This window comes from Bolinopsis microptera, chromosome 9, assembly GCF_026151205.1.
Source record: "Bolinopsis microptera isolate Bmic1 chromosome 9, MBARI_Bmic_1.0, whole genome shotgun sequence".
In the NCBI taxonomy this organism is placed as follows: domain Eukaryota; kingdom Metazoa; phylum Ctenophora; class Tentaculata; order Lobata; family Bolinopsidae; genus Bolinopsis; species Bolinopsis microptera.
In genome coordinates, this window is record NC_087080.1 from 10535564 (window position 1) to 10561964 (window position 26401).

General features: G+C 39.0%; 1 protein-coding gene across 1 annotated transcript in view; it reads right to left on the reverse strand.

Moving 5' to 3' along the window:
• Positions 1-6775: 6775 nt before the first annotated feature.
• The window catches only part of LOC134820891 (uncharacterized), a 30027-nt gene continuing 10401 nt past the window's right edge, over positions 6776-26401 (reverse strand). Inside the window, exons 24-63 of the mRNA XM_063831538.1 lie at positions 26052-26390; positions 25519-25827; positions 25012-25350; positions 24479-24787; positions 23972-24310; positions 23439-23747; positions 22932-23270; positions 22399-22707; positions 21892-22230; positions 21359-21667; positions 20852-21190; positions 20319-20627; positions 19812-20150; positions 19304-19612; positions 18797-19135; positions 18264-18572; positions 17757-18095; positions 17224-17532; positions 16717-17055; positions 16184-16492; positions 15702-16004; positions 15361-15477; positions 14866-15206; positions 14559-14712; positions 14277-14383; positions 13952-14153; positions 12845-13756; positions 12560-12662; positions 12041-12395; positions 11711-11824; positions 10967-11556; positions 10340-10778; positions 10064-10160; positions 9816-9920; positions 9326-9471; positions 8382-8508; positions 8012-8195; positions 7793-7872; positions 7436-7535; positions 6776-7213 (exon numbers count right to left, since the gene is read on the reverse strand). Coding sequence (XP_063687608.1) covers positions 7174-7213; positions 7436-7535; positions 7793-7872; positions 8012-8195; positions 8382-8508; positions 9326-9471; positions 9816-9920; positions 10064-10160; positions 10340-10778; positions 10967-11556; positions 11711-11824; positions 12041-12395; positions 12560-12662; positions 12845-13756; positions 13952-14153; positions 14277-14383; positions 14559-14712; positions 14866-15206; positions 15361-15477; positions 15702-16004; positions 16184-16492; positions 16717-17055; positions 17224-17532; positions 17757-18095; positions 18264-18572; positions 18797-19135; positions 19304-19612; positions 19812-20150; positions 20319-20627; positions 20852-21190; positions 21359-21667; positions 21892-22230; positions 22399-22707; positions 22932-23270; positions 23439-23747; positions 23972-24310; positions 24479-24787; positions 25012-25350; positions 25519-25827; positions 26052-26390 — 11096 coding nt within the window. The 3' untranslated portion in view covers positions 6776-7173. The remainder of the gene's footprint in view (positions 7214-7435; positions 7536-7792; positions 7873-8011; positions 8196-8381; positions 8509-9325; positions 9472-9815; positions 9921-10063; positions 10161-10339; positions 10779-10966; positions 11557-11710; positions 11825-12040; positions 12396-12559; positions 12663-12844; positions 13757-13951; positions 14154-14276; positions 14384-14558; positions 14713-14865; positions 15207-15360; positions 15478-15701; positions 16005-16183; positions 16493-16716; positions 17056-17223; positions 17533-17756; positions 18096-18263; positions 18573-18796; positions 19136-19303; positions 19613-19811; positions 20151-20318; positions 20628-20851; positions 21191-21358; positions 21668-21891; positions 22231-22398; positions 22708-22931; positions 23271-23438; positions 23748-23971; positions 24311-24478; positions 24788-25011; positions 25351-25518; positions 25828-26051; positions 26391-26401) is intronic.

Sequence of the window (26401 nt, forward strand, 5' to 3'; positions counted from 1 at the left end):
AAGAACGGTGCAGCCCCTCAGGGCACGAGTAAACGAACATCGCGCCCATTACTACAAACTCATTTCGGACAATACGTTTGTCCCTGAAGAAAACGACGACGGATTCAGCTTGGGTAAACACCTTGTAGAAGTTCATAACATGAAACAACGTGACAATTTTAACCAGGCTTATAAAGTGTCAATTCTCAGTAATAGTAGCCCAAGAACTCTAGAAGTGGATGAACACCGTTATATTCAGAAACTTAGAACTATACGTCCATTGGGGCTCAATGCCATGGACCCGTTTGGGATTCCATTATTGGATTTATCTTAAATGTTTTCTATTGCATTGGGGCACAAGAGTTATGTTTTTAAAAAATATTCATATCGTTTTTAGTTGTGTCATTTCATTTCCAATGTTACACTTTGTAGGAACTGATATTAACCGAGTTTCTGATTCAGGATGTTACTGAAGATAGTAATGAAAATGTTTTAACGCCTCAGTACTGTGTTTTACTACAGCTCAACCTGCTCAGTCTGACTATTTGGGAATTTAAACTCTTGAATGATATAAACCTTGAAGATCTTTAAATCTCAACGAATTCTCAACCCACAGTTCGTGTCCGGGATCTGCCTCAATGTCAGGGAGTTGTGATGATCAGTGCTGTAAGACGATTAACGGAGGGTTTTCTAACTGGGGAAGTTGGGGAACCTGTTCCTGCAACCACGCTGTTGGTATAGGGACAAGGACCAGATCCAGATCTTGTACCAGCCCTACTCCTTCTTGTGGTGGCAGGTGAAGGAATTTAAATAATAGTTTGTCCTAGGTTTAGTATGAAATTATATTACTGTGGAAATATGGCCATTAAGCAAGGTTTGGTAACTCTTCAGCATCGATCTTATAGTTATCGGACTTCATTTTGGGCGGAAATTCGATGGTCAACGGAAATAATTTTGGGTAGACATGATTATGGACACAAAAATGTTTTTGAACGTACATCAACATGGAAGCCAAACTTTAAGTTTAAGTTTAATTTGGGCGGGAATTCCGCAGACTTTATTTAATCGGACATTACACTTATAAGGACGCCAGAAGGCTTAGCGCCTATAAATGTCCGCTCACGTAATTTCCGACCAGTTTATGCCAATGAACGCTTCTCACCGACATTTTATTTTCAGTTCCTGTGTTGGATCTACGATTGATACAGGACATTGTGACGATCAGTGCTGTCTTACCACTGACGGGGTTTGGTCTAAATGGGATGATTGGAGCAGTTGTTCCTGTAACCATGCCACTGGTACCGGCACTAGGACTCAGTCAAGATCCTGCAACAATCCCGCTCCTTCCTGTGGTGGCAGGTAAGCATCGCATCGTAAAGTATCTTGAGTCTTTTAGAGCAGAGAAAAAATGATAGTGATACTGATATAAAGTTGAATTTGATTAAAAGCGCGAAGATCTTAAAATCTCAACGAATTCTCAACCCACAGTTCGTGTCCGGGATCTGCCTCAATGTCAGGGAGTTGTGATGATCAGTGCTGTAAGACGATTAACGGAGGGTTTTCCATTTAATGTTAATGATCGCTTCTTACCAGAAATCTATTTACAGTTTCTGTGTTGGAGTGACGAGTAATACAGGAAGTTGTGACGATCAGTGCTGTTTTACGACTAACGGGACCTGGTCTGAATGGGGTGGTTGGAGCGGCTGTTCCTGTGACTATACCGTTGGTACCGGCAACAAGTCCCAGTCAAGATCATGCAACAATCCTGCTCCTTCGTGTGGTGGCAGGTCAGAATAACTTTTGATTCATTGACTCGTAATAAGCTACTTTCCAAATCATTCTTGATAACCAAGTTTGTTAAGAACAATTTATCTCTATAACATCCAGCACGATTATAAATATTACCATGCAAAACATATGCTATAATCAATTGTCCTATTTTATTTCATCTTTTTGAATGTTGTGATGAACGTATTGTATCTTTTTTATCCAGGAAAGAAAATTTCTAAAATTACAAATGCAAAACCTTTTATCAGTTACTGTGTTGGCGCAACCGTAGAACTTTATTCATGTAATGATGGATGCTGTAAGTTTAACATTACATTGTATTACACATTCGGATTATCAATTATGGTTGGGAGTCTATATAGTCATATTTTTAGTCATCTGCCAATCATCATCCAGCAATAACTGAATAACGATCAATCAGATCCTCAAACCAATGTCACGTGCCAAAACAATTATGACTCTCCTCGCCGTTTCACCAATTTATCTGATATCATATTTTATTTGATCGTTATAAATTACGTAACTAATATTTTTATTCTTATTAGAAGTAGAACTTGGAGATTATGATTTCCTTTCTTGTTATAAAGGCTTCGTTTTAGTTTCAGTGATGAGCATGGTGGCACAAGTCGGAATTACAATTGCAGCAATTGTTTTCGCTGGAGTGGTTATCGGAACTGTGGTTTTCATAATCCGGCGAAAAAGGGTAAAATCGCTAACTGCTCCAGTTCAAGGTAGATACTAGATAATATAATTTAAAACTAATAAAAGATCACTATTATTACATTTTGTCGATCCAAATCGAATTATTATTTCTTGATATGTTACTCAGACTCTAAAAATAATACAATCGCTTTTATTCAATGAAGATGCATATTTTAATTACACTGTTTTCAAATTCTTATCGCTCCCCCATAAATATCTGTATGTTACTGTTAGATCGTAAGATTCTGCTTATAATAATTTTCCTTTCAGTTGATCCTGATTCTATTTTGAAATCAACAGTGTTGTCTCAACTTCCGGTCGCTTCTAGCAAGGATAAGTGTCATGACTATAACAGTAGTCATGACTACTCTTCCTCCGCAGATTCTGATGGCCCTTGTCACTTGTATGAAACTGAAACTGAGTTTGAGCACGCCTATGCGACCTATAACATTAAGAAAATTGAAAACTAACTTAAGTTCTATGTCATCATTTTTTTATTATTTTTGGTATGCTTACTGAATAAGTGAATTTGGTTGAATAATTTTCATTTAAACCCCCAGTTTTGATCTGACACATGTGTTGAATTGTAAAGATCTTCCTAATTTCTAGTTTATAATATCTAATTTCTTATTTCTATGTGATGGTGCACTAACTTACGTGGCTACGCTACATAACAATTGCAATGGTAATGGTACCAGGGTAGAACTAAAGATTTCAGGAGCCGTCATATCTGCTGATGGAACCCTGGATAAAATCTGGATAGTAGGGATAGGATTGGCAAGGCAGCGGGCGCCTTTAACTCTTTGACTTTTGAGTCTTTTTCCCGTGTCTGGTACAACGCAACCGTAACATCCTGACATAACATGCCAACAGAGATCAGAATCTACAAAGCTGCTGTACTAACAGTATTGCTTTACGGAAGCGAGACATGTGCACCGTGTTATATAGAGTGTTATGTAGAGGTGTTATGTAGAGTGTTATGTAGAGTGTTATACATAGTGTTATGTAGAGGTGTTATGTAGAGGTGTTATGTAGAGTGTTATGTGGAGGTGTTATGTAGAGGTGTTATGTAGAGTGTTATGTAGAGTGTTATACATAGTGTTATGTAGTCATAGAGTGTTATGTAGAGGTGTTATGTATAGTGTTATGTAGTCATAGAGTGTTATGTAGAGGTGTTAAATAGAGTGTTATGTAGAGGTGTTATGTAGAGGTGTTATGTAGAGGTGTTATGTAGAGTGTTATGTAGAGTGTTATGTAGAGTGTTATGTAGAGGTGTTATGTAGAGTGTTATGTAGAGTATTATGTAGAGTGTTATGTAGAGGTGTTATACATAGTGTTATGTAGAGGTGTTATGTAGAGGTGTTATGTAGAGGTGTTATGTAGAGGTGTTATGTAGAGGTGTTATGTAGGAGGATGGTTATGTAGAGTGTTATGTATAGTGTTATGTAGAGGTGTATGTAGAGGTGTTATGTAGCGTGTTATGTAGAGGTGTTATGTAGAGGTGTTATGTAGAGGTGTATGTAGAGTGTTATGTAGAGGTGTTATGTAGAGTGTTATGTAGAGTGTTATACTAGTGTTATGTAGAGTTAATGTAGAGTGTTATGTAGAGTGTTATGTAGAAGTGTTATGTAGAGTGTTATGTAAGTGTTATTAAAGTGTTATGTAGAGTGTTATGTTAGTGTTATGTAGAGAGTGTTATGTAGAGGTGTTATGTATAGTGTTATGTAGAGTGTTTATGTAGAGGTGTTAGTTAGAGGTGTTATGTAGAGGTGTTATGTAGAGTGTTATGTAGTTTGTTATGTTGTAAGAGGTGTTCTGTAGAAGAGTGTTATGTAGAGGTTATTATGAGTGGTAATGTAGAGTTTATGTAGTTAGAGTGTTATGTAAGTGTTATGTAGAGTGTTATGTAGAGGTGTTATGTAGAGTGTTATGTAGGGGTGTTATGTAATGTTATGTAGAGTGTTATGTAGAGTGTTATAGGTAGAGTGTTATGTAGAGGTTATTAGTTAAGAGTGTTATGTAAGTGTTAGTAGTGTTATTTATTGTTATGTAAGTGTTATGTAGTTAGGGTTTTTTTAGGGTTAGTGTTATTATGTGTTATGTAAGTTTTATGTAGGGGTGTTTGTAGAGTGTTATGTAGAGTTTAGTAGAGTGTTATGTAGAGGTTATTATGAGAAATGTTTGTAGGTTTATGATAGGTTATTTAAGGTGTTATGTATAGTGTTTGTATGAGTTTATGTAGAGGTGTTTTATGTGAAGTGTTTAGTAGAGTGTTATGTAAGGGTGTATGTAGAGTGTTATGTAGAGGTGTTATGTAGTGTGTTATGTAGAGGTTTTTGATGAGTTCTGTAGAGGTTATGTGGAGGTGTTATGTAGAGTGTTATGTAGAGGTGTTATGTAGAGTGGTATGTATAGTGTTATGTAGAGTGTTATGTAGAGGTGTTATGTAGAGGTGTTATGTAGAGTGTTATGTAGAGTGTTATGTAGAGTGTTATGTAGAGTGTTATGTAGAGGTGTTATGTAGAGGTGTTATGTAGAGGTGTTATGTAGAGTGTTATGTAGAGTGTTATGTAGAGGTGTTATGTAGAGTGTTATGTAGAGTGTTATGTAGAGGTGTTATGTAGAGTGTTATGTAGAGGTGTTATGTAGAGGTGTTATGTAGAGTGTTATGTAGAGTGTTATGTAGAGTGTTATGTAGAGGTGTTATGTAGAGGTGTTATGTAGAGGTGTTATGTAGAGTGTTATGTAGAGTGTTATGTAGAGTGTTATGTATAGTGTTATGTAGAGTGTTATGTAGAGTGTTATGTAGAGTGTTATGTAGAGGTGTTATGTGGAGGTGTTATGTGGAGGTGTTATGTAGAGTGGTATACATAGTGTTCTGTAGAGTGTTATGTGGAGGTGTTATGTAGAGGTGTTATGTGGAGGTGTTATGTAGAGTGTTATGTAGAGGTGTTATGTAGAGTGTTATGTAGAGGTGTTATGTGGAGGTGTTATGTAGAGTGGTATACATAGTGTTCTGTAGAGTGTTATGTGGAGGTGTTATGTAAAGGTGTTCTGTCACTATCAGCGGTGTTTGAGGAGGATTCAATCACCAACATCAGACATCAGACATGATTATTTCTGCAGGAGATAGGGAAGAGTGGCAGACATTAGCAATAATAAGCCAGACTGAGACAATGTATACCAGAGGCTGGCCATTCGAATGATTGAGGAGACCGTTACAATTAGGTAAAGTTTTCGGTAGAACTATACCTTTCGGTAAAACTGACAATTTTATAGTTTTGACAGAATTTCCCGACGAAAATTGAAAAATCATATTGTCCCATGATTTGTCCCATTTTTAGTTTTTGAAGACGAAATTTCCAGGACCAAAATTTTACAGTTTTGACTGAATTTCTCACCCGAAACCACTTAGTCAGTCAAATATAAATAGCATATGACACGATAGAGGTGCCGGAAATTTAATTTCTGCCGGAGGAAGCTCACAGCAGAAAGCTTAACAAAACGAATATTCATATTTTCTAATTTCTGTCCCATTTTCAAATAGGAAAATTTCTTAACACAAATTTGACTGATTGGATGGACTTTTTGCCCCAAGACCAATTATTCAGTTAATTGATGATGGTCTGAAACCAAATTATAGAGGTACTGGAAGTCAAAATTCCGAATAAAATTGAAAAATCCTAATCATATTGTCCCATTCTCTGTCCCATTTTCAGTTTTTGAAGATGAACTTTCAAGGACCGAAATTTTACAGTTTTGACTGAATTTCTCACCCGAAACCAATTAGTCAGTGAACTATAGATGGCCTATGGCACGATTGAGGTGCTGAAAGTTTGATTTCGGTCGGATGAAGCTCACATCAGAAAGCTTAACAAAACGAAAATTCATATTTTCCAATTTCTGTGACTGTCCCATATTCAATTATAACAAAAATTTGACAGATTGGATGGTCTTTTTGCCCAGAGATCAATTAGTCAAATAAATGTTGATGATATGAAACCAAATTGAGGTACTGGAAGTCAAAATCACGAAGAAAATTGAAAAATAATATTTTCCCATTCTCTGTGCCATTTTCAGTTGAATGATTGAATACTGGAGATGAAATGAGAGTTTACACTCACTATAAGACAATATCCATCAGGTATCGAGACTCTCATTTCGTCACCAGTAATCAATCATAATCGGCCCACACTCAAGAGAGTGAAAAACGAAACATATCACTTCTTTATTAATATTAATATTTGAACTCCAGCTTGCTTCTTATAATGATTTTGGCTTTTTGGGAAGAAGAAAAACAGTGAAATTGGTGTGAAACATAATGTATAACATTACATAATTGTTAATAAAAATTCCAGTAGCTTTTAGTAAAAGACAATGTCACACCACGTAAAAATTGCATATCATTATCAAATGCTCATTTGCTGTTTATAATATCTGACAATCATAAATTATCTTCTTACTGTAACCGCAATTTATAAAACACATACAAGCATAATTTAGATGGGGTCAACTCTTAAAAATATTAAATTCAAAACAAACGATATACTATAGTCTTTGTACAATTGTTTTATGTGTTCCTTACGGTACAGTACTACTTCTACGGTTTTAAATTAAGTCAATATTTTCAGTTAATCACTATTCAGTCCTATCCCTTATAATTCTTAACACTTTGTAAATTGTCTGCCAGTCTGGCAAAGTCGCTTACAACGCCTCAAGATCTTCAGATCGTTTTTGCTTCATCCTGAAACGTTTGTTATCAGTTATTTTCTTGTTATCTCAAATTAATCATCATAAAACTGAGTAGGAAAATGTATCTCATTTCTGAATATCCGTGGGATATTTCATAATCCCTTTTTATGCTATTTACGAAACTACAAATTGAATCGGAACAGAAAACAGTGGTTAAAATTAAATACTTGATAGAACAACCCAGAAATTATTACTATCTGAATAAATAAGTTACCTAAGAACAAGAACAGTAAGGAAGGCTGTCATCAACACCACTGTGCACACACCGACGGTAGTGGCGGCCACAAAGTGAGTCGAATCACTGGTACTTGAGTCTGAGGGATTGAGTTATTATTAGCCAGGGCAGTCGAGAAGTTATCAATTAATTTTTGAAGTTATCAATTGGTTAAACATTTACTACTTCAGTGCTCAGTAACACGGACGTGTCGTAACGTTTATAAATTCCTATTCATAACGTCCAATTTAGCTGTCGTGAAGATCATGATTTATTTAAATCTTAGTTGTTAATAAATTTCTAATGAAGCTTGGATAATTTAGGGTTAGTAAATTATTGCTAGTAAATTAATACTACCTTCAGCATCTGATCCGTTAACTGCGCGTTTCTCTATACTTTCGAAATCCTCGAAATCATTTTCAGCATCACGTCGTCTCCTGTAGTGATAGAAACAAACGTGAAATTGGTGCTAAAAACTTTGCAAATAAATCAGTTTTGATAATAATGTACATGAATCAAAAAACTTCATCGAATATTGGTAAAAAAACCAAAAGATATCATGGATCAATTTCTAACCTCTTATCATCATAAGTCTCCGAACATGACCAGAACTTAATTGTTTGATCATCCTTGTTGGCGAGAGCATCTCTCTCGGTGAATTTCCAGACTGGAGTGACGAAGTTTACGAAGTAGTTCATTGAGAGTTTTCCTGTAGCGTCGTCAAAGGTACATCCAGACTTCTCTGTATCCAATGTGCAAGCTGAAAACATTTTTATTCATTTTGATGGCGTTTTGACAAATTGTGTACGATTCTGTAACAATTGTCGAATAATACAGCTCTGCTGTAACAGTCCAACTTTCACATTCCAAACTTCAATGTAAACTTCAGTAACAAATTCAGTGCAACCTATTGTGCATTGTACAAACGTCAGTACAAAAAACTTACCGCCACTTAGAAGACAGGGAACCCTGTGTTTAAATCCACAAGCGGTGTCAGTCATGGAGTTCAACTTAAGCTTCATGTTGGCGGGGGAGAATTGTCCCACAGCACTTGCATGTGTAGAACTGCACGCCTGAAATTTATTAAATGAGTGGAATAGTTACTATGGGAAACGTGATACCTTACGAGACATATTTATGTTCGACATGATTCCGGTGACCTAAATGATTTGGGAACGAAAATATGGGAATTTTGACCGAAAACCGCCACATTTCGTACCCCAAATTAAATCATGGTATTTGGAGATTTTTTTCATCTCCTTATTTTATAAAAATGAAACCCAATATTTGAGACAATTAAATACAATAATCTTCTCTGATCAGCTGTTCCATCTTGTAAACAATTTCTCCGGAGCCTTTGAAAGTTAGCCTCAACTTAACTTATAATCCTCCAGAGGGTATAGGAGACCGAAAGTGTTTGTTATCTTCCACTAATCCCGAAATTTCACTGTCGTGGCCAATAAAGTAGTGACAGAGCTTGTTTATTTTTAATGGAACGTGTCCAAAATGATTTTTGAAGCAATTCATGATCGAATACTAGAGTTCATTGATTGTTTGATGAATCATATTTATATCTTACTATAAAATTTATATCTTATATTGATAAATTGATGGTAAATCGATAAAATCATAATTAAGGAAAATACGTGAAAATTAATTTGGGGAAAATAATGATGGCATGGTGACCTAAATTTTGGTAGTCCGAAAATATAGTGTTTTTTTTTTCGAAAAACCACCGACTTTCGTACCATTTAAATATGTCTCGTAAGGTAGCTAGCATTTAAGTAAAATATTCTGACATGAAGATGTTTTTTATCAAATACTCAAAATGACAAATTCCCAGATTAGAGTTTGCGCACAGCCGACATCAACTGGCACTCAAAAACTTACCTTGGTTCCACTGGATGCCAAGTTCATAATCTGTGATCCTTGTCCTCCTGTGAATGGGTTTGTCTCCTTGCACCGTCCTAAGAACTGTGGTTCGTACTTGCCAGTCGTCTTCAAACAAGTTATACTTGCGGCCGAGTTGGTAGTGGCTGAAAAGAAGAACATATTTAACATATTTAACATATTTAACATATTTAACATATTTAACATATTTAACATATTTAACATATTTAACATATTTAACATATTTAACATATTTAACATATTTAACATATTTAACATATTTAACATATTTAACATATTTAACATATTTAACACATTTAACATATTCAACATATTTAACATATTTAACATATTTAAAGAAGAACATAAACATGGGTTATTTGAAGTTAGCGGAAAGCAACGGTATAAAAAAATTAAAACTTGATAAAGTTTTGTCGCAAATCGAAACAATTAGATAAGTTTACAACATGGAGCTGACATAAAAACGTACTCATAAGTTCAAATCGTGCTGTAGTCGTGTCTGCAGCACAGGTAATAGTCTGAGTCACGGAACCATCTCCGTTATCTGTAGCTGCTACACTTGCTCCGTTGTCAGCTGGGAAATGATAATGCAGGTTTAAATGAAACGAAACAAATATTAGTTTTCAAAATACCACATTATAAATCAGTATAATAGAATTAAATATTGATTGATTTCGCCCCCTGAGTTTTTTAAAACGTAAGAAAATTGATTGATACCTGGATTCAAAGACTTGAAAGGCGCATTATTACAATCGTAGTATGTAGTGACGGTTATTTCTTCAGTTGCTTTGCCCATTGCTCTTCCGTAATCGACCTGAACATAAATGGTTAGAGATAAAAAGGGTATTGACCGGTCGTTTGCGGAATCAGAGACACCAGACATGAGCCACAATTTTTTGAAGTTGCCTTAGAAACTAAAAAGCTGAAAGAAAGACGTCATATTTCTAGAGGGGGATTTGTTTTTAGCATATTTGTAGTCCGTATATTTCTCACCTCACAGGCTATTTTCTGGCCATTCCTAATAACATTAGGGGCGATAGCTTTAGTAGTATATGTGGCTGTGTGGGTTGTCGCATCGGATGACACTTGTACACCTGTAACCAGCTCGTAGAAAGTGGTGTCGAATGTTTTCTTTCCAGAGGTGGTGAATTTGAAGGAAGGTGCTTTTTCTCCGGTAGCGATACAGGTCAGAATGATGGTATCTCCCTTGACAGGGTCGAGTTTAGAAGAGACAAATGAGGTGATGCTGGAGATCTTGAGCATCATGTCACCAGACGTAACAGTTGCTCCGAAGAAGTTGTTTGCAGCATCAGTTTGGTAAGCGATGTTGCATCTTACTTTGAGGCCGTCTTCGTCGGACTTCAACCCGCGGAGGAAGAGGGGTGAAACCCTTATTCCATTGTTTGCTACCAATGAGCCCTCAACTTTGAACCTGAAGCAAAATTGGAATTAGTGACATTGTTCGAACTTGTGACGTGTGTTTTTTGTGCACAGTTGTTGCCAGATGTGTTCTTGGCCCTCAAGTTGGAGCAACCTATTTATAACTCATCTATACTAATGAGTCATATTTCTCGACAAGCCCCTGATAACAGACAAGATGTTAAAGTTATTGTGACTTACCGGTTGTCCTCTGTAGAGGCTTTCCATGTTGAACTAGAAGTGTCGTAGTACTCCCAGGTTATTGCAGCAGTAGCTTGCACCTTTGTCATATCTACACTCTCTAAGTATGCATCTCCAGCAGCATTCTTCTTGAGCAGCGCATCTGATTTACAAACGAATTGTGTAGACTTTGTAACCACTCCCCACGCAGCTGAAGAGATCTCTGTGATCCCAAGGACAGATAGGTAGACGTTGGCAGATTTCACCTCATTGGCGTCCCAAGATGCCTTGCAGTAGTACTCAATACTCTCAGCTGCCTGAGCATTGCTGATGGTCAGAACTCCAGTTGTTGTGATAACTCCGGCGTTATCTGCCTGTGTTGGAACAACAGATCCTACCACCGTATCGTCTGTTGCTTTGTGGAATGTGATTGTTCCAGCAGAGTCTCCAGTGGTCTTACAGGTGAGCTGAGCCTCACCACCCTCGGCAACATTTGTTACTTGAGGTGGTTCCGAGATGGTCCTGACTGTCAGAGTGGCTGCGGACGATTTGATGAAGATCGTTCCCCACTTTATTGTACAGAGGTACTCTCCCGCGGCGTCAACGTTTATCTGATAAAACAAGAAATATAATACTAATAGAGAGTTGATGAAACGAATTTACAACAATTGTAATCGATCACTGAAGTAACGAAAGTAAATGTTATCACTCTTCACATGTTTAATTATGATATGTCTTTTTTTACTTCAATTGAAGAATACTTACATTTGCGACATTGAGGGTAGTAGAAATCTCGCCGACTGTGGCATCATCCTTAGCGATGGCTCCGTCAATAACACGTTCGCCATCCTTGTATACGTCACCGTTTCCAATCATAGGCTGTAAAGGTGTGTATGTGTTAAAAGTGCAGAAAAAGGAAAACAATTATGTTTCGCCCTTTTATCAATATTATGATTTATCTATCGCCAAATTGTAGTATAGATTCAATGGGGTGCATTTCAGCATGTTCAGGGAATTCTGTAAGTCTGTTATGAACATTAATACCAGCAGTTTGAAAAGTAAATCGGAGTAGGAATAAAAAGTTGATAGATGTACCTTAGCAGACGATTCACCAACTCCCTTGTAGGACCAGACGATCTCGTAGGTCTGTCCACTGAAAGGATTGGGGAATTTGCAGGAGAACTCGTGACTACCACCACCGTAGGCTGTAGCGTCTTGCGGCTCTACTATTGGTACAGCGGCGATTATCGTCAATACCACGTCTCCTGACTCAAACTGGTTTTGGGTGGCGCAGAAGTCGTCGTACTGTGTTCCTCGGCACTTGTAGCTTCCAGCAGCGTCATCTTCAATGTCAAATTCAATCTTTGAGACTAAATCGTCGGATCCGCTTGCCTCGACCTTTACCTTTTCGTAGTCTGTGTCTTCCACAAGTACGATATTATCCTTGAACCTAGAAAATTTTATTTTCAATATAAATGCCACGCTTTAAAGAAAATGTATTTTGTGTTGTTGATGAAACAGTAATTACCAATTAGACACCAACACACGAGCCTCGCGTGTTGGTGTCTAAATCGCGAGGATGTCTGAAATTTGGTCCTCTGTGCCTCTACTTACCACTCGATGCTCTTAGCACCAGACGCAACAGTACACGTGAGTGTAATTGAGGATCTGACGATCAGATTTGGAGTAAGTCCTTGAGAACTTTCAATGACGGCCTCTGAAAAAAATAGTGAGATTTAGCAACTTGTGCGGTATCAGTAAAACAAAATATGGTACGTTTCTGAGGAAGGCTTTTCGAACTCGAGTTCGAACCAAAACATTTATTGAGAATTGGAAATCCCCTCTAGTCCAATAAATCATGACAAATGAAACTGGAATAAAATAAAAGTTGTATCTTACTTCTTGCTGTGAGTCTCTGTATGGCTGACAAGGTGCTACCATCGTTCAGCGTGAAGGTGCACGTGTAGGATCCACTTGAAGCATCAGTAATACCGGTAACTGCGTAGCTGCCAATCTGGCTGCCAGGTGTATTAGCGTCAGCTCCTGGCGCGTAAACTCCCAGCTGTCCTGCCACCACTGAGTTGTCAGGCATGGTGAAGGACACTGCAGTTACTGTGTCTACTCCAGCGTAGCTGCAGGAGAGTGTTTTGCTGGTTTCTGTCATGAAGTCCACGAAAACACATTCATCGTTTGTTACGGCAGCAGAAACCACACTCACGGAAGCCTCCACGTTGTTTACATCGTCGAACTCGAAAAGGCACTTGTAGCTACCCTGGTCAACAAACTCGAAGTCTTTCAATGTTATGTTACTGAAATACTTGATGCTGTTGTCTAGCTGCTTAGTGTTGGTGTTCTGCAGTTTTGTGATGGAATCAAACACAACCTCCTCTGCTTCCTTGAACCATTTTACACTGGCTGGAACTTTGTCTCCCTCAAACATGCACCTAGCGGACAGCTCCCCATCAGACACCACGATGGTGGATTCTTCAACTCCTTTGGTGTCTATGACGGTGGCTTTCCTCACCACAACCTCGGTTGATGTCTCCAGGTTGTCGGTGTCACTGAAGGACAGTGAACATTTGTACTCTCCAGAATTATCCTCCGGGTTCACATTGGCTATTGTCAGGATATACTTCTGGGCATTGGCCGCTAGTGAGCCGTCATTAATCGTAATGTCATCTTCAGCATTATCAACGAGCTTTTGGTCCCCGTAGAACCATTCCATTGTGCCGCTTGTCGTGCCCTCGTAGTCACATTCTACTGTTATTGTCCCGTCTGTGCTGTATGTGGTGGCAGTGGGTGTTGTCAGCGCTGAAATTTGAAACTTGTTAACATAAAAAAGCATCAATTTTAATGAAAAGTCATCTCAAAACTAAAATTCTGTTCAGTTTTGAGATTACTAGGCTAAGTTCAACAAGGCGATTAAAATGTTACATGATTATACCACATAATTATTACTCATAAATATTAATTATACCACATAATTATACCACTATCCTGACTTACATCTTATAGCGACAGTCATTGTAGACTGGGGATCAAATGAGGTGGTGTCCCATTTACAAGTGTAGTCTCCACTGTCAGTTACAGCCACGTTTTTGAAAGTGATCACACTAGTCTTGGACCGAGATGCAGTGTCAAATGCTCCAGTTACAATTCCGTATTTCCCTCCATCAGCGATGATATCTCCAGCTGCGTCTGTTGACCCCTGCAGTGGAATGTTTTATATTGTGGTGTGAAACTTTTCTAAACTAGAAAACTATTTATCATTCCATGTTAATGGTCACTGTGAAGGGACTAAATAGTAATAAAAATTAGTCAGAAATCTTACCTTAAACCATTCAACTTTAGAGGGATCTTCCAAACCATTGTAGACACAAGAGAATACCACGGAGTTGTCGTGAACAAAGTACGGTGAGGATGGCACAAATGAGGCAGCTGTAGAAATTTATTATAATTAATCAAATAATCAATCAATGTTAAATCATTAATCAACCACTCCATCATATCAAGTTCAAAACCTATCAAATTTAATTAAATTGCATCATTGGCTTAACGGATATAATGAACATCAGCAGTAGTATAATCGTACTAAAAGTCAACGTTAACTCACATAACTTGGTGAGCTGGGTCACGAGGTCCTTAGGCACATCCCCTTCATTAAAGACAACGGAACAGGTGTATGCACCCTCGTCACCGAATGTCATGGCTTTGATGGTAAGTGTGTTTGTGTACACGGCGCCCTCTGTTGTTGAGCCGATGACTATCTGAGTATTTGCGCATTATTACACTAAATTAAAATATTGGTTGTTATATAATAAAGATAGTAGATACACTAAACTAGTTTATCATATCAACAGATGGAACCAATTGGAACATACTTTATCACAGCACATGTCAAGGTTCAAGATGATAAATACCTTATCTGCTACGTTATTGATAGCTTCATTGTTTTCATCTTTCCAGGACACAGTATATGGAGATGAGTCTCCCCAAACCAAGCACACCAGTTCTCCGTCACCCGTGGAACCTGAACTGAACGTATCAGCGGCCATTGACGCTCCAATAGCGTTTATGTCAGTTTTCGTGTCAATTTCTGCGGCGTCTTCCCCGGTCCAGGTGGCCACGCATTTGAGCTCGTTATTAAAGATCTGGTTATTAGCGGGAATTGTCAACTTGCTCTTCTTTTCTGTAGTAGAAGAACTTTCTGATGTGTCTTCAACAGTGGCAAGTTTGAAGTCGTCGTTTATTGCAGTTTCTCCTGTTGAAGTGAAAACATTACACAAAACATTGAGTAGGTATGCAATTTTTAACGATCCCACAATAGGGTAACCAATCAAGCAGACAATTTCCGAAGATACAGTATCCGATGGAAACTATTGGTAACTATGGTTACTATGGTCATGGGAACTAACCGATCTGCCAAGAAATACTGAACAGAGATTTATCCTCTCCCTGTGCTGCGCAATTAAACTCTCTTGGGAAATCACTATCAACTACTGTCGCCGAAGCAGGCAAACTTGAACTGAATTCTGCGAATAAGATGGTTAATGTAGAATAAATTAGCATATAAATCAAATAAGAAACGAGTTAGTATTGCCCCATAAAAATTATGCCTACTGCTCATTCGTTCTATGAATGTTACATTTTTATAAAAATTATAACTCAGTTTATCACATTTAATCCAAAAAGTCAAATCTACTATTTAACAAACAATCTTTCTGATAAGTTAACTGATAAATAAATCAATTATTACCTCTCTTGTATATTGTAAACGGTCCAACAGGGAAAGTGGTGGCAGATGCGTCTCCCAAAGATATAGTTCCACTGACAACAAACGGTGCCATAGTTGCTGGGAAGGCAGCCATGACAAAGGCGAGGTTAAACACCTTCTCAGTGCCGGACCACGCTGTAGTGACACTGGGGGTTAGGTTAGGATTACTACCCGCGCTATATGTCTGCCCTCCGACAATCCATACTATCTGTGGTTCATAACGTCCATTCACTGTCAACTCCACCTTTTCAGGACTATAGTAAAAGTCATCCAGAGCAGAAAGTACTGAAATTAAAACATGATTAACGAGTGACGCTCAAATCAAATATAAAAGAACAAAGTCATTTTAATGATATGCTATGTGATAGATAATAATTTCTACGATAAGTTTTCTTAAATTGATTTCAAATTGCACTGGGTATAATTATTTACCATAAAAATAAAACATCTACAATAGTACTTACTGAACACGTTTACGTCGACAGGAGTCTCTTCTGATGTTTTTGCATGCTCGTCAGATGTAATGACACAGGTGAAAACAGCATCAGCCTTGTTTTCAGCAGCAGGTACGGTCAGAATTGTAGTTTGAATGTTGGTGCCAGGATCGTAAGTTCCAAGGACAATAGCATAGCTGTCAGTACCGTCAGTTATAACACCACCCGAACTAGGTTTGTTCCATGTTACCGCCTCCAGCTGCTTACTCAAACCACTTACTACACAAGATATTGTAGCTTGTGTGTTTGCCAGCACTTCGCTACCCTTAGCTTCTACACCTGAAACAATCAGTCATTTAAAATAAGCCCGCAATAAAAAATATCAACAGTATTGTACAGGAACTGAATCATTGAACTTTCTCAACTAATTTCACTGGATCCTATGATGAGTTTAATTTTGTTTTAACAGTAGGATGTAACAAGTTATCTTAGATATAAAGTTAAAACAGCAGAGCATCATTTATGGGCAGTTATAAATACCCACCAAGTCCTAAGAAACTTACCGAAAGTAAGGAAGTCGACAACAATGTCTTTGAAAGTAGATGTTGCTGAATCCGGATAGACTGCAGATACCGCAGCACATTTGTATGTCGCGGGATTTGCAGCTCCAGCTACACTTGTAAGAGTGGCAACATCAATGGTCAGAGTTGATTTCTGAATTCCGTCACCAGCAGAGTCAGCTGTTCCCTGTGCGATGGTGTACCCTCCAGTACCACTTGTTATAGCAACCCCATCATGACCCTTCCACGACACAGCGACATCTGCAGCCACATCTCCGATATCACAAGTCAATGTCTGAGCCACAGCGATGGTGGCTTTTTTAGGAGTCTCCGGATCGACGGCTGAAATAATTTGATTCTTTCAAACTCACAAAACATTTGGTATGTTAAAGTATCATTACATGTAGTTGTAACTAAAATAGCCTAAATTAAGAAAGATTACTGCTGCAAAATTCGAATAAGACCTCGTTATACACATTGTGGTTCTCAAAATGTATCAAGATTACTCACTGAAAACGTTCGAGTTGACAGGAGTCTCTTCTGATGTTTTTGCATGCTCGTCAGATGTAATGACACAGGTGAAAACAGCATCAGCCTTGTTTTCAGCAGCAGGTACGGTCAGAATTGTAGTTTGAATGTTGGTGCCAGGATCGTAAGTTCCAAGGACAATAGCATAGCTGTCAGTACCGTCAGTTATAACACCACCCGAACTAGGTTTGTTCCATGTTACCGCCTCCAGCTGCTTACTCAAACCACTTACTACACAAGATATTGTAGCTTGTGTGTTTGCCAGCACTTCGCTACCCTTAGCTTCTACACCTGAAACAATCAGTCATTTAAAATAAGCCCGCAATAAAAAATATCAACAGTATTGTACAGGAACTGAATCATTGAACTTTCTCAACTAATTTCACTGGATCCTATGATGAGTTTAATTTTGTTTTAACAGTAGGATGTAACAAGTTATCTTAGATATAAAGTTAAAACAGCAGAGCATCATTTATGGGCAGTTATAAATACCCACCAAGTCCTAAGAAACTTACCGAAAGTAAGGAAGTCGACAACAATGTCTTTGAAAGTAGATGTTGCTGAATCCGGATAGACTGCAGATACCGCAGCACATTTGTATGTCGCGGGATTTGCAGCTCCAGCTACACTTGTAAGAGTGGCAACATCAATGGTCAGAGTTGATTTCTGAATTCCGTCACCAGCAGAGTCAGCTGTTCCCTGTGCGATGGTGTACCCTCCAGTACCACTTGTTATAGCAACCCCATCATGACCCTTCCACGACACAGCGACATCTGCAGCCACATCTCCGATATCACAAGTCAATGTCTGAGCCACAGCGATGGTGGCTTTTTTAGGAGTCTCCGGATCGACGGCTGAAATAATTTGATTCTTTCAAACTCACAAAACATTTGGTATGTTAAAGTATCATTACATGTAGTTGTAACTAAAATAGCCTAAATTAAGAAAGATTACTGCTGCAAAATTCGAATAAGACCTCGTTATACACATTGTGGTTCTCAAAATGTATCAAGATTACTCACTGAAAACGTTCGAGTTGACAGGAGTCTCTTCTGATGTTTTTGCATGCTCGTCAGATGTAATGACACAGGTGAAAACAGCATCAGCCTTGTTTTCAGCAGCAGGTACGGTCAGAATTGTAGTTTGAATGTTGGTGCCAGGATCGTAAGTTCCAAGGACAATAGCATAGCTGTCAGTACCGTCAGTTATAACACCACCCGAACTAGGTTTGTTCCATGTTACCGCCTCCAGCTGCTTACTCAAACCACTTACTACACAAGATATTGTAGCTTGTGTGTTTGCCAGCACTTCGCTACCCTTAGCTTCTACACCTGAAACAATCAGTCATTTAAAATAAGCCCGCAATAAAAAATATCAACAGTATTGTACAGGAACTGAATCATTGAACTTTCTCAACTAATTTCACTGGATCCTATGATGAGTTTAATTTTGTTTTAACAGTAGGATGTAACAAGTTATCTTAGATATAAAGTTAAAACAGCAGAGCATCATTTATGGGCAGTTATAAATACCCACCAAGTCCTAAGAAACTTACCGAAAGTAAGGAAGTCGACAACAATGTCTTTGAAAGTAGATGTTGCTGAATCCGGATAGACTGCAGATACCGCAGCACATTTGTATGTCGCGGGATTTGCAGCTCCAGCTACACTTGTAAGAGTGGCAACATCAATGGTCAGAGTTGATTTCTGAATTCCGTCACCAGCAGAGTCAGCTGTTCCCTGTGCGATGGTGTACCCTCCAGTACCACTTGTTATAGCAACCCCATCATGACCCTTCCACGACACAGCGACATCTGCAGCCACATCTCCGATATCACAAGTCAATGTCTGAGCCACAGCGATGGTGGCTTTTTTAGGAGTCTCCGGATCGACGGCTGAAATAATTTGATTCTTTCAAACTCACAAAACATTTGGTATGTTAAAGTATCATTACATGTAGTTGTAACTAAAATAGCCTAAATTAAGAAAGATTACTGCTGCAAAATTCGAATAAGACCTCGTTATACACATTGTGGTTCTCAAAATGTATCAAGATTACTCACTGAAAACGTTCGAGTTGACAGGAGTCTCTTCTGATGTTTTTGCATGCTCGTCAGATGTAATGACACAGGTGAAAACAGCATCAGCCTTGTTTTCAGCAGCAGGTACGGTCAGAATTGTAGTTTGAATGTTGGTGCCAGGATCGTAAGTTCCAAGGACAATAGCATAGCTGTCAGTACCGTCAGTTATAACACCACCCGAACTAGGTTTGTTCCATGTTACCGCCTCCAGCTGCTTACTCAAACCACTTACTACACAAGATATTGTAGCTTGTGTGTTTGCCAGCACTTCGCTACCCTTAGCTTCTACACCTGAAACAATCAGTCATTTAAAATAAGCCCGCAATAAAAAATATCAACAGTATTGTACAGGAACTGAATCATTGAACTTTCTCAACTAATTTCACTGGATCCTATGATGAGTTAACAAGTTATCTTAGATATAAAGTTAAAACAGCAGAGCATCATTTATGGGCAGTTATAAATACCCATCAAGTCCTAAGAAACTTACCGAAAGTAAGGAAGTCGACAACAATGTCTTTGAAAGTAGATGTTGCTGAATCCGGATAGACTGCAGATACCGCAGCACATTTGTATGTCGCGGGATTTGCAGCTCCAGCTACACTTGTAAGAGTGGCAACATCAATGGTCAGAGTTGATTTCTGAATTCCGTCACCAGCAGAGTCAGCTGTTCCCTGTGCGATGGTGTACCCTCCAGTACCACTTGTTATAGCAACCCCATCATGACCCTTCCACGACACAGCGACATCTGCAGCCACATCTCCGATATCACAAGTCAATGTCTGAGCCACAGCGATGGTGGCTTTTTTAGGAGTCTCCGGATCGACGGCTGAAATAATTTGATTCTTTCAAACTCACAAAACATTTGGTATGTTAAAGTATCATTACATGTAGTTGTAACTAAAATAGCCTAAATTAAGAAAGATTACTGCTGCAAAATTCGAATAAGACCTCGTTATACACATTGTGGTTCTCAAAATGTATCAAGATTACTCACTGAAAACGTTCGAGTTGACAGGAGTCTCTTCTGATGTTTTTGCATGCTCGTCAGATGTAATGACACAGGTGAAAACAGCATCAGCCTTGTTTTCAGCAGCAGGTACGGTCAGAATTGTAGTTTGAATGTTGGTGCCAGGATCGTAAGTTCCAAGGACAATAGCATAGCTGTCAGTACCGTCAGTTATAACACCACCCGAACTAGGTTTGTTCCATGTTACCGCCTCCAGCTGCTTACTCAAACCACTTACTACACAAGATATTGTAGCTTGTGTGTTTGCCAGCACTTCGCTACCCTTAGCTTCTACACCTGAAACAATCAGTCATTTAAAATAAGCCCGCAATAAAAAATATCAACAGTATTGTACAGGAACTGAATCATTGAACTTTCTCAACTAATTTCACTGGATCCTATGATGAGTTTAATTTTGTTTTAACAGTAGGATGTAACAAGTTATCTTAGATATAAAGTTAAAACAGCAGAGCATCATTTATGGGCAGTTATAAATACCCACCAAGTCCTAAGAAACTTACCGAAAGTAAGGAAGTCGACAACAATGTCTTTGAAAGTAGATGTTGCTGAATCCGGATAGACTGCAGATACCGCAGCACATTTGTATGTCGCGGGATTTGCAGCTCCAGCTACACTTGTAAGAGTGGCAACATCAATGGTCAGAGTTGATTTCTGAATTCCGTCACCAGCAGAGTCAGCTGTTCCCTGTGCGATGGTGTACCCTCCAGTACCACTTGTTATAGCAACCCCATCATGACCCTTCCACGACACAGCGACATCTGCAGCCACATCTCCGATATCACAAGTCAATGTCTGAGCCACAGCGATGGTGGCTTTTTTAGGAGTCTCCGGATCGACGGCTGAAATAATTTGATTCTTTCAAACTCACAAAACATTTGGTATGTTAAAGTATCATTACATGTAGTTGTAACTAAAATAGCCTAAATTAAGAAAGATTACTGCTGCAAAATTCGAATAAGACCTCGTTATACACATTGTGGTTCTCAAAATGTATCAAGATTACTCACTGAAAACGTTCGAGTTGACAGGAGTCTCTTCTGATGTTTTTGCATGCTCGTCAGATGTAATGACACAGGTGAAAACAGCATCAGCCTTGTTTTCAGCAGCAGGTACGGTCAGAATTGTAGTTTGAATGTTGGTGCCAGGATCGTAAGTTCCAAGGACAATAGCATAGCTGTCAGTACCGTCAGTTATAACACCACCCGAACTAGGTTTGTTCCATGTTACCGCCTCCAGCTGCTTACTCAAACCACTTACTACACAAGATATTGTAGCTTGTGTGTTTGCCAGCACTTCGCTACCCTTAGCTTCTACACCTGAAACAATCAGTCATTTAAAATAAGCCCGCAATAAAAAATATCAACAGTATTGTACAGGAACTGAATCATTGAACTTTCTCAACTAATTTCACTGGATCCTATGATGAGTTTAATTTTGTTTTAACAGTAGGATGTAACAAGTTATCTTAGATATAAAGTTAAAACAGCAGAGCATCATTTATGGGCAGTTATAAATACCCACCAAGTCCTAAGAAACTTACCGAAAGTAAGGAAGTCGACAACAATGTCTTTGAAAGTAGATGTTGCTGAATCCGGATAGACTGCAGATACCGCAGCACATTTGTATGTCGCGGGATTTGCAGCTCCAGCTACACTTGTAAGAGTGGCAACATCAATGGTCAGAGTTGATTTCTGAATTCCGTCACCAGCAGAGTCAGCTGTTCCCTGTGCGATGGTGTACCCTCCAGTACCACTTGTTATAGCAACCCCATCATGACCCTTCCACGACACAGCGACATCTGCAGCCACATCTCCGATATCACAAGTCAATGTCTGAGCCACAGCGATGGTGGCTTTTTTAGGAGTCTCCGGATCGACGGCTGAAATAATTTGATTCTTTCAAACTCACAAAACATTTGGTATGTTAAAGTATCATTACATGTAGTTGTAACTAAAATAGCCTAAATTAAGAAAGATTACTGCTGCAAAATTCGAATAAGACCTCGTTATACACATTGTGGTTCTCAAAATGTATCAAGATTACTCACTGAAAACGTTCGAGTTGACAGGAGTCTCTTCTGATGTTTTTGCATGCTCGTCAGATGTAATGACACAGGTGAAAACAGCATCAGCCTTGTTTTCAGCAGCAGGTACGGTCAGAATTGTAGTTTGAATGTTGGTGCCAGGATCGTAAGTTCCAAGGACAATAGCATAGCTGTCAGTACCGTCAGTTATAACACCACCCGAACTAGGTTTGTTCCATGTTACCGCCTCCAGCTGCTTACTCAAACCACTTACTACACAAGATATTGTAGCTTGTGTGTTTGCCAGCACTTCGCTACCCTTAGCTTCTACACCTGAAACAATCAGTCATTTAAAATAAGCCCGCAATAAAAAATATCAACAGTATTGTACAGGAACTGAATCATTGAACTTTCTCAACTAATTTCACTGGATCCTATGATGAGTTTAATTTTGTTTTAACAGTAGGATGTAACAAGTTATCTTAGATATAAAGTTAAAACAGCAGAGCATCATTTATGGGCAGTTATAAATACCCACCAAGTCCTAAGAAACTTACCGAAAGTAAGGAAGTCGACAACAATGTCTTTGAAAGTAGATGTTGCTGAATCCGGATAGACTGCAGATACCGCAGCACATTTGTATGTCGCGGGATTTGCAGCTCCAGCTACACTTGTAAGAGTGGCAACATCAATGGTCAGAGTTGATTTCTGAATTCCGTCACCAGCAGAGTCAGCTGTTCCCTGTGCGATGGTGTACCCTCCAGTACCACTTGTTATAGCAACCCCATCATGACCCTTCCACGACACAGCGACATCTGCAGCCACATCTCCGATATCACAAGTCAATGTCTGAGCCACAGCGATGGTGGCTTTTTTAGGAGTCTCCGGATCGACGGCTGAAATAATTTGATTCTTTCAAACTCACAAAACATTTGGTATGTTAAAGTATCATTACATGTAGTTGTAACTAAAATAGCCTAAATTAAGAAAGATTACTGCTGCAAAATTCGAATAAGACCTCGTTATACACATTGTGGTTCTCAAAATGTATCAAGATTACTCACTGAAAACGTTCGAGTTGACAGGAGTCTCTTCTGATGTTTTTGCATGCTCGTCAGATGTAATGACACAGGTGAAAACAGCATCAGCCTTGTTTTCAGCAGCAGGTACGGTCAGAATTGTAGTTTGAATGTTGGTGCCAGGATCGTAAGTTCCAAGGACAATAGCATAGCTGTCAGTACCGTCAGTTATAACACCACCCGAACTAGGTTTGTTCCATGTTACCGCCTCCAGCTGCTTACTCAAACCACTTACTACACAAGATATTGTAGCTTGTGTGTTTGCCAGCACTTCGCTACCCTTAGCTTCTACACCTGAAACAATCAGTCATTTAAAATAAGCCCGCAATAAAAAATATCAACAGTATTGTACAGGAACTGAATCATTGAACTTTCTCAACTAATTTCACTGGATCCTATGATGAGTTTAATTTTGTTTTAACAGTAGGATGTAACAAGTTATCTTAGATATAAAGTTAAAACAGCAGAGCATCATTTATGGGCAGTTATAAATACCCACCAAGTCCTAAGAAACTTACCGAAAGTAAGGAAGTCGACAACAATGTCTTTGAAAGTAGATGTTGCTGAATCCGGATAGACTGCAGATACCGCAGCACATTTGTATGTCGCGGGATTTGCAGCTCCAGCTACACTTGTAAGAGTGGCAACATCAATGGTCAGAGTTGATTTCTGAATTCCGTCACCAGCAGAGTCAGCTGTTCCCTGTGCGATGGTGTACCCTCCAGTACCACTTGTTATAGCAACCCCATCATGACCCTTCCACGACACAGCGACATCTGCAGCCACATCTCCGATATCACAAGTCAATGTCTGAGCCACAGCGATGGTGGCTTTTTTAGGAGTCTCCGGATCGACGGCTGAAATAATTTGATTCTTTCAAACTCACAAAACATTTGGTATGTTAAAGTATCATTACATGTAGTTGTAACTAAAATAGCCTAAATTAAGAAAGATTACTGCTGCAAAATTCGAATAAGACCTCGTTATACACATTGTGGTTCTCAAAATGTATCAAGATTACTCACTGAAAACGTTCGAGTTGACAGGAGTCTCTTCTGATGTTTTTGCATGCTCGTCAGATGTAATGACACAGGTGAAAACAGCATCAGCCTTGTTTTCAGCAGCAGGTACGGTCAGAATTGTAGTTTGAATGTTGGTGCCAGGATCGTAAGTTCCAAGGACAATAGCATAGCTGTCAGTACCGTCAGTTATAACACCACCCGAACTAGGTTTGTTCCATGTTACCGCCTCCAGCTGCTTACTCAAACCACTTACTACACAAGATATTGTAGCTTGTGTGTTTGCCAGCACTTCGCTACCCTTAGCTTCTACACCTGAAACAATCAGTCATTTAAAATAAGCCCGCAATAAAAAATATCAACAGTATTGTACAGGAACTGAATCATTGAACTTTCTCAACTAATTTCACTGGATCCTATGATGAGTTTAATTTTGTTTTAACAGTAGGATGTAACAAGTTATCTTAGATATAAAGTTAAAACAGCAGAGCATCATTTATGGGCAGTTATAAATACCCACCAAGTCCTAAGAAACTTACCGAAAGTAAGGAAGTCGACAACAATGTCTTTGAAAGTAGATGTTGCTGAATCCGGATAGACTGCAGATACCGCAGCACATTTGTATGTCGCGGGATTTGCAGCTCCAGCTACACTTGTAAGAGTGGCAACATCAATGGTCAGAGTTGATTTCTGAATTCCGTCACCAGCAGAGTCAGCTGTTCCCTGTGCGATGGTGTACCCTCCAGTACCACTTGTTATAGCAACCCCATCATGACCCTTCCACGACACAGCGACATCTGCAGCCACATCTCCGATATCACAAGTCAATGTCTGAGCCACAGCGATGGTGGCTTTTTTAGGAGTCTCCGGATCGACGGCTGAAATAATTTGATTCTTTCAAACTCACAAAACATTTGGTATGTTAAAGTATCATTACATGTAGTTGTAACTAAAATAGCCTAAATTAAGAAAGATTACTGCTGCAAAATTCGAATAAGACCTCGTTATACACATTGTGGTTCTCAAAATGTATCAAGATTACTCACTGAAAACGTTCGAGTTGACAGGAGTCTCTTCTGATGTTTTTGCATGCTCGTCAGATGTAATGACACAGGTGAAAACAGCATCAGCCTTGTTTTCAGCAGCAGGTACGGTCAGAATTGTAGTTTGAATGTTGGTGCCAGGATCGTAAGTTCCAAGGACAATAGCATAGCTGTCAGTACCGTCAGTTATAACACCACCCGAACTAGGTTTGTTCCATGTTACCGCCTCCAGCTGCTTACTCAAACCACTTACTACACAAGATATTGTAGCTTGTGTGTTTGCCAGCACTTCGCTACCCTTAGCTTCTACACCTGAAACAATCAGTCATTTAAAATAAGCCCGCAATAAAAAATATCAACAGTATTGTACAGGAACTGAATCATTGAACTTTCTCAACTAATTTCACTGGATCCTATGATGAGTTTAATTTTGTTTTAACAGTAGGATGTAACAAGTTATCTTAGATATAAAGTTAAAACAGCAGAGCATCATTTATGGGCAGTTATAAATACCCACCAAGTCCTAAGAAACTTACCGAAAGTAAGGAAGTCGACAACAATGTCTTTGAAAGTAGATGTTGCTGAATCCGGATAGACTGCAGATACCGCAGCACATTTGTATGTCGCGGGATTTGCAGCTCCAGCTACACTTGTAAGAGTGGCAACATCAATGGTCAGAGTTGATTTCTGAATTCCGTCACCAGCAGAGTCAGCTGTTCCCTGTGCGATGGTGTACCCTCCAGTACCACTTGTTATAGCAACCCCATCATGACCCTTCCACGACACAGCGACATCTGCAGCCACATCTCCGATATCACAAGTCAATGTCTGAGCCACAGCGATGGTGGCTTTTTTAGGAGTCTCCGGATCGACGGCTGAAATAATT